This window comes from Vicia villosa, linkage group LG5 (genome assembly GCF_029867415.1).
Source record: "Vicia villosa cultivar HV-30 ecotype Madison, WI linkage group LG5, Vvil1.0, whole genome shotgun sequence".
NCBI lineage: Eukaryota > Viridiplantae > Streptophyta > Magnoliopsida > Fabales > Fabaceae > Vicia > Vicia villosa.
In genome coordinates this window covers 158,803,899-158,811,769 of record NC_081184.1, presented here as the reverse complement: position 1 = coordinate 158,811,769, position 7,871 = coordinate 158,803,899, and the positions used below count along the sequence as shown (strand labels likewise).

At 35.6% G+C, this 7,871-nt stretch overlaps 2 protein-coding genes across 2 annotated transcripts; both read right to left on the bottom strand.

Annotated features, from left to right (window-relative positions):
- Positions 1-1,855: 1,855 nt before the first annotated feature.
- On the bottom strand, positions 1,856-3,441 carry LOC131603494 (REF/SRPP-like protein At1g67360). Its single transcript, XM_058875809.1, has 3 exons — positions 3,254-3,441; positions 2,914-3,168; positions 1,856-2,456 (listed from the first exon to the last, which is right to left on the bottom strand). Exons 1-3 carry the CDS (start codon positions 3,278-3,280, stop codon positions 2,013-2,015), a joined length of 726 nt encoding a protein of 241 aa, XP_058731792.1. The 5' UTR covers positions 3,281-3,441; the 3' UTR covers positions 1,856-2,012.
- Positions 3,442-3,820: 379 nt separating this feature from the next.
- LOC131603493 (F-box protein At1g67340-like) lies at positions 3,821-7,095 on the bottom strand. Its single transcript, XM_058875808.1, has 4 exons — positions 6,708-7,095; positions 6,456-6,618; positions 5,635-6,336; positions 3,821-4,640 (listed from the first exon to the last, which is right to left on the bottom strand). Exons 1-4 carry the CDS (start codon positions 6,962-6,964, stop codon positions 4,617-4,619), a joined length of 1,146 nt encoding a protein of 381 aa, XP_058731791.1. The 5' UTR covers positions 6,965-7,095; the 3' UTR covers positions 3,821-4,616.
- Between the last annotated feature and the right edge of the window lie 776 nt (positions 7,096-7,871).

Below are 7,871 nucleotides of genomic sequence, written 5' to 3'. Positions count from 1 at the left end.
ATGTTAGTTAGTAGTCAGCCAGATACATTGAGCAGTCATTGATTTTTTGGAGAGGAACAGTTTTGTAAGTACTTTGCAACTTATGTCAATTAGCCATAAGGGAGCAATCTTCTAGGTTTGGTTCCTTGTATGAGATGTTAGTTAGTAGTCAGCCAGATACATTGAGCAGTCATTGGTTTTTTGGAGAGAAACAGTTTTGTAAGTAATTTTCAACTTATGTCAATAAGCCATAAGGGAGCAATCCTCTAGGTTAGGCTCCTTATATGAGATGTTAGTTAGTAGTCAGCTAGATACATCGAGCAGTCATTGATTTTTTGGAGAGAAACAGTTTTGTAAGTAATTTTCAACTTATGTCAATAAGCCATAAGGGAGCAATCTTCTAGGTTAGGTACTTAGGTTCCTTATATGAGATGTTATTTAGTAGTCAGCCAGATACGTTGAGCAGCCATTGATTTTTTGGAGAGAAACAGTAGGTTTTTTCTTTCACTAGTCGCTTGCCTATACTTTGTTATAATTTATTGGGAAAGTCTCAAGTTTCACATTGGTTAGAGATAGAGCCTAAAATAGTTTATATAGAGTCATATCCTTCACCTTAAAAGCCGGCTTTGTAAGGATGAGTTAGACTAAATTCTAATATGGTATCAGAATCTATCGATCGGATCATGGCCTGTCCACCGCTTATATCCACGCACCAAGCCCAAAAGGGCATTGGGCGCGGGAATTATCATAATATTTTCTTTTAGCATTATTTTACTATTTTTTTGTATCATTACTGCTCTCCTAAATGCCGAATTGTACAAGGAAATATGCTTTCGTGAACATATATTATCCAGAAATACATGAATATATTTTGACAGAATAAGGCCTTGTGTAAATGAAATCATGCACATTTACAATTTGGCGGAGGATTGATTATATATAGTGCTACTGCTGCACATTGTAATTGTGGATTTTCTGTTTATTTGAACCGAATTCGATTTAATTAATTTGTACTGCGAAATATAATTAAGAGATTTATTCGTATTATTATAAAGTGAAGAGAAATAGTAACACATTTTTAAAACTGTTTCATGAAATGTTATCATTTCCAAGTAAAATCTAGTGGTTACATTGTTGCTATCATCAAGTAACAAGTAGTAACGATGATTTAGCGTGTGTTTGGTTTGGCTGTGTTCCCCCGCCACCGCATGTTAACTGAGCAGATTACCGTGAAAATGAGAAACTCCAAAAGGGAGCTTCTGGTAGACGTCCAAAAGGGAGCTTCTGGCAGACGTGCGTTTGCATTTGGTTCCCAACGCAATTCTAAACAGACTATTAATAGATCTTGCTTAAGTTTCATGAAGAAAAAAACTATCAAACAATACAATTGTTACTAACATATGATGCTATTTCTCATAAGGTGTATAGTTGGTTCACCATCAATAGCAACACAGTTAAGAGCGCACCATATCAACTCTTAAATGTAAAATGGAAGAGGTGAGATTATTGCTGCTATGGGGCTTGTTGAAAAAGGCGTATTAGATGATGTAAATGGGAGTGAGAAAAGAATGAGTGATAAACAAAAGAGGGTATGTGTCATATTGTTGAAAGCCTATAAGAGATTAACTATGTTAGTGTAAGTTTCTGTTTCGCTTTTAGAATAGACAAAATTGATCAATGATATGTGAATTAATTTTGACATGTTTTGATAATACCAATTATAATTGATTTTATCTTCAAAAATATTTTAAATTAAGATTTGTAGTTTTGGACTCCAAATGCAGTTTTTTGGAAACTCATTTTTATTGGAATGTTTCTAAACATAAACTATTTTATATAGTTAATCTCATTGAGGTTCTGGCCATTTAAGTCACCATTGACATAATCACATTATGTTCCACACACTTGGTAATACTTTAGCTTACATGGTCTATTCCCATAATTTCTTACATTAGTTTCCATTCGTACCTACATACCCTCTACATCTTTCTTAAACCACAATTTGCAAAGAAAATAACTACTAGTAGTAGTACTCAATCAGAAACATCTTCCACCAAAGTTTTTTTTTGATCAACACTCACATTACCTTCTCCTTGTTTAAATGCCTTAGCTATTTCATCAACAGGGATCAAAGGCAAATATCCAGACACAGCATAGCCCTTTCCACTAATGTTCTTAACAACATGGTTGTACTTTTCTGACCAATGTGCAGCTGTTGGAATTGCCAACTCTGCTACTGCATGAAACAGTGCATAATGGTTGAGACCTGACCATAATTTTACTGAACTTGTTAGCACTACTTGCTTTGATTCTGTAACCACATAATTTGCGGCGGCTTTTGCCCCACCAGATTGTGCTTCATTCACTACTTTCTCAGCTTTGTGTGTTACTTCTTGAATCAAATCCTTTGCTTGGTTCGCTACTTGCTTCGCAAAAGGCGGAGCACGCTCATCGAATTTGTTGGTCGCTTCATCCACCTGCCACAATCATATAGTATAACAATCATGTTAACCAAAAAATGTTTAACATTGTCAAAAATCCTCATTAAAATTCGTTTTAACCCTTAACCGGCTTTTTTAATCCAGAATTCGGCCGTAACAATGCTATCTAATGTAGTACCACGAGAATCAAATTGCATGCATGTCAAGTTTCAAGGAACCAATGTCTATTTCTTCTATTGATTGACTCTGAAGTTAGTTACATGGTAATATAACAATGTCCTAAAATCAGAGAAAAAAAAACAAACATTGTTACTATAGATGCATGCACATGTAACCTGTTCCTAGGAATTAGTTGATTTTCATGTCAGTTTTCCTTACAGACCTCTACATAACACATAGATCTGATCTGAATTCAAATGCAATAATCCTCATAAAAAATAGCAGCAAATAAAAAATCTACATAAAGGAAACAATGAATGAGAGAGAGAGAGACCTTATTGTCGAGAAAAAGGAGAAGATCTTGAGGGAGAGGCTTGAATTTGTGATAAACAGGACCAAGAACTGTAGTAACAGTACCTTCAACGGTTCCAACAGCAGATCTCAAAGATCCCGAATTCTGTTTCGCATAATCATAAAGACTGGACATGCAAACAAAAGCATGAATAACAACAATTCTCACAAACCCAAGATGCTTTAGTTCTTGTTCTTGATGATTATCATTATCATCTATCTTTTTCTCTATCTCTGTCTGCATGAATTCAATGTTTATTAATCACACAAGATCTAATAATATAGGTGCAAACGAAACAATCATGCAATATAATCATGCAAACCTTGTTGGTAATGGTGGTGGTGGCCATTGATTTCTTCCTTCTTCTGTGTTGAAACTGAGGCGTCAGTTGTTTTACTGATTATAAGGAAGGTCTCTCGAGGTGGAAATGATATATAGAGGTGGAAAACGGAATCAGAACAAAGACATTGAAACATAGGTAGATGTATTAACCTCGAAATAGTAAAGACTATAATGTACGTGTCTAAATTATGTTGACGTTGATTCCTATGTCTCAATAAATAAAGAAGGCATAAATTATTTTGCGGTGGAATCGGGTTCCATCAATTAAAGTTTGCTTTTGTTTTTTGTTTTTTAAAAAAAACCACTAATATCGAATATTATGATCTTTTTTTTCTAAAGTGGTATAATCTTTGAATACTCCATCCCTTCTTTTTTTTAAGTGTTATTTTAGTAAAAAAATTATGTTTTTTTTAAATGTCATTTTTATACTTTAATGTAGTGATTATAATAATTATAGTTTTGCCAAAATTACATCTACTGATTTATTATGAAGAGGGAGAATTATAAATCAAAATAATAATAAGATAGGAGTATTATAGACAAAACAAAAGTCATAGTTTGAAAAGTAACAAAAATTATTAGCTTTCTTGGGTTATTGTTTAGCCGATGAGGAATTAGATCGAGAGTCGGAGATAATGAAGCGGGATAAAGGACGGTTGTTGGTTCTCCGCAATGGGAGCAGAAGAAAAAATCTCAGTATTCACCTAAGCCCTGATACCTTAGACATCTTTGAGGCGGAAGAATAATGTTCAAATTATTTACTATGTCCGTGTTATCTACAAAATGCAACCACATATATTAAAAAAACCTCACTGTCATCTTGCCCGAGGAAAGGGAACCTGACTGGGCAGAATAAGAGCCAACATCCTGGTTGAAGTGAGTATGAGACTAATACTTCAGACACGAAATCTGACAATATTGAGAAGAATCGACAGGGATATAACAGAAAGCAGAATGAACTGTAAGATAAATGAGTTGAACCAACAGACGATCGCGTGAAGTTGAAGAAGTCTCTGTTTACGAAAGTTGTCCTGGGACGTGCGCCTTGGATGAAATAAATTATAGAATAAATTAATAGAAGATTTCAAGGACTTGTGCTCGACACATTGAAAGACCCTCACATACGCCCACGACCCCAAATGAAGACTAAGAAGGGGCGATCTCTATATGTTTAAGGTTTGCTAGCTAAAGTTTACATGAGGTCACATGAAGTCCTATTATTGTAAATAGACACTCATAAAACACAACCATGCAATCATCAAAAGAACCGCATATCCTATTCTTCTTTGGCTCCAGCTGCTCTAAAAGACTGTCGATCCCAATTCCCAATGCCACCTCAGTGCTCAAAGCCGAAGAAGCACTGACCACTGTGTTTAATGGTGTTTTTAGTAAACAATCACAAATTTTAATTTACTTGCAGGATCAAACTCGAAAAATCCTAAAGGACGCTTTGTGTTAAACATTTGAGAAAATGTATTAGTGCTAAAAGATTTTTCAATGTAAAGATTCAAAGAAGTAAATGAAGAAGAGTTTAAATGAATAAAGCAAATTAAGAAATATATAACACTAAAGCCACTTGAAAAAATATGTTTGAATTAAGAATAAGACGCTGAGTTCATACGTTTCTCACAAATTCGTGATTCAAATGTATGAATTTTAAAGAAATCAGAATGATATGTGAACTTGGATTATATACTAGGTAAATTATCAACCTCCACGTGACTTTGACAAAGAAAAGAAATATGACAATGATTCAAAATAAAAAGAACGGATTAATTCCACCTATAACTATCTATCACACATGACAGAGAATGTGTATAAACTACATGAGATTTAATCAAATCATTGGAAAATAGTATCATTTTCCAAAACTTTTCATAGATCAAATGTTAATAAGGTTGGAAGGTTAACCACTTTCTTGAATCTCAGATGGTTATTGAGAGTACAATCAGATAAAAGTGAATTCTCAAAACCATGAGAAAACATTCTTTACATGTTTATTCAGCATCTTTACTTACAGAAAAATGCCCTTGAAGTGTGGATAGCCTCCACTACTTTGCAATGATGCATGCATTGCATACCATCTTTTCTGGTCTAATAAAGAAAATGCATAAACCTTTGTTGATGACTTTTCGTTGTTTGAATCTTCTTTTGATTTATTCTTTAAACAACTTGGATGTATACAAAGTCTCAACTCTCAACACCTCAACAAAATTGATTCATTTCCGTTACAATTGTATGACAAAAGTGATTCATTTTCGTTACAATTGTATGATTTAACTTCAGTCACCATTACCATTCCAGTTACCATGACCATAATCCTCTAAGAAAAATTGTCTAACTATCATTCATAACCATTACCTCATCGTCGTTGTCAACTTTATCGTCATCACCATCCTCTTCAAGCCACCGCTCCACAGGGGCACACTCCGCCTTATGACGGAACTTCCAATCAAGCGCTTGACACGCACGCGAGCAATAATTCACCGCGCCACAAACCGAACACCTTCGAAACTCGTGCTTTCGCGTCTCCGGCCTCCCACAACTCACATGCGAACAGAGCCTCAAACCCGATCCATTCAATCCGCCGCGAACGGCAAACCACTCCGTCATAAACCGACTGGACAGATGCGGCTCCGGCGCCGGAACATTACATCCAAAATCGCTCAATAACGGACATCCAGACGCAGCGACGTATTTAAGTTGAGATTGGAGATTAGCATTAACCAACTGACGCGCGGCGGCATCTGTGGACAAAACGCCGGAGAGTTCATGTGCGTTAGCCTGAATGAGAAAGCGCCTCCCCTCGGAGATATTCTGTTTCACACCGTAACCGTCTTGTAAACAGTGTCCAAGCTCACGAAGCGCGTCGATATGGCCGAGAAAAGCGGCTCTGGCGCAGAGAGCAACACCGGCACGGAGGTCCTTATCACTTTTGGTACCGCCGCTGCCGTTGAACTGTATAACTGCAAGCGAGTAGAGTGCACGCGCGTGAGAGTTTATTGCAGCTTTCGCCATAAGCGAAGCACCGCTCCCTCTGTTTTGCAAACAGTAAAACCGAATCTGCAAACAAATAAAAAATGAAAACCAATCAAAACCGTTTCATTTCAATAAAAATTTTCATGGATCTCAAATTCTGTTTTCATTTTATAGAATTTAGAAATTCAAATTATAATACTAACCATGCCCAGAGTATAACAGGCTTCAACATTCCCTGCCTCAGCACACTGTTTAAGAAATTGTTGTGCAGATTCGCACCAATTTTTGGCTCTAATGGCGAAAGTTCTGGGAGAAGCTTTTGATAAAACAAGAGAATGAAGTGCTAATCTTTTGAATCTTTTACATCTGTTACACAAAAATCAACAAATTAATCAAAATTTATTCTTTGAAACAAAACAACCAAGCAGACGTTTAAATGAGAGGATTAACCGTACGTTGATAAAACGGTTACAAAATCGGAAGGTGAAGTGGCTGTAGAACTTAGCCTGCAGAAGATAGAAATAACGATATCATCTGGCAAGGCCTCGAAAAAATCATATTCTGATGAAGTTTTCTCCAAACACTTCTTTGGTCTCTTTCCACAAAAAATAGTTTTCTTGGAAATATGCATGTCCTTCTTTCTCTTCCCCAAAGAACACATCTTTGTCACTATTTCAGATTCAAGATAACAAGACCCTCTTCTTGTTCTCATATTTTTCTCTCTTGTTTGAGAGATAAATGAAATGGAAAAAATAATGAAGCAAAGGGTTATATATAAGAGGTTAATGAGTAATGAATGTGTTAACCCAACAAAAGGTATTTATGACCCCAGACAAGAACAAGAGCAACAACACAGCCGAATTCACAAGCTTTTTAAAACATTTTGGAAAATATTAAAATAATAATTATTGGGAAGAGTACTTAATTTACATAAATGGTCCTAAAGTTGTCGTTTATTTAGGTCAAACATTGTTGACCAGGATCCACATAATCTTTGGTGTGAATGTTAATAGGCTCCTCTTTTGTACTGCAAAAAATGCTTTTCCCTTGTCTGCACGCATTTCATTTTTGAACAATCTTCTCTCTCCTTTTCTGTCCTTTTATTTTATGAGTTGAATATTCACTCTCTCTCTCTCTCTCTCTCTCTCAATATGCTTGAGTTTGTTTCAAAAACGGTTATAAATAAGTTCAGTTATTATTTTTCCTCAAATTTAAGTTCACCCCATGTTTCAAACAACGTACGTGATTCACGGGTGCGCGTGATGCACACTGCCTATGGCATCGGGTAGCGATTCCTGGGCACTCTCGTTTAAGACCGAAACTTGTTTGAGGGTCAAAACTTCGATTCAACAAACTGTTGTTGTTCAGTTACACTAGTTTGTTTGTTTCACTTGCGTGTTTTTCTGTTTTTTTTCATCCAAATGTTTATACTTGTCTTTTCTACTCTATATTTATCATTCCCATCCAATTATGTAACAAACGTGATGGAGAGAACAAATGAGTTATGACTACTTTTTAATCTATCAAACATTGTCACGAAACTGTTGCTGATATGCTTAAAATAGAAAAACAGTTGATGATACAACAATGTCATTTAGCATAAACCTTAAAATGAGTTA

Bases quoted from the DNA above. Each gene is read 5' to 3' on its own strand.
- LOC131603493 (XM_058875808.1), bottom strand. From the start codon at position 6,964: ATGAGAACAAGAAGAGGGTCTTGTTATCTTGAATCTGAAATAGTGACA. The intron at 6,337-6,455 runs GTTAGTATTATA...ATTTGTTTGCAG, and splicing joins CCTGTTATACTCTGGGCATG to ATTCGGTTTTACTGTTTGCA. The intron at 4,641-5,634 runs GTAATGGTTATG...CATTAAACACAG, and splicing joins AAGTTGACAACGACGATGAG to TGGTCAGTGCTTCTTCGGCT.
- LOC131603494 (XM_058875809.1), bottom strand. From the start codon at position 3,280: ATGGCCACCACCACCATTACCAACAAG. The intron at 3,169-3,253 runs GTTTGCATGATT...GAATTCATGCAG, and splicing joins CCACCACCATTACCAACAAG to ACAGAGATAGAGAAAAAGAT. The intron at 2,457-2,913 runs GTCTCTCTCTCT...TGATTGTGGCAG, and splicing joins TCCTTTTTCTCGACAATAAG to GTGGATGAAGCGACCAACAA.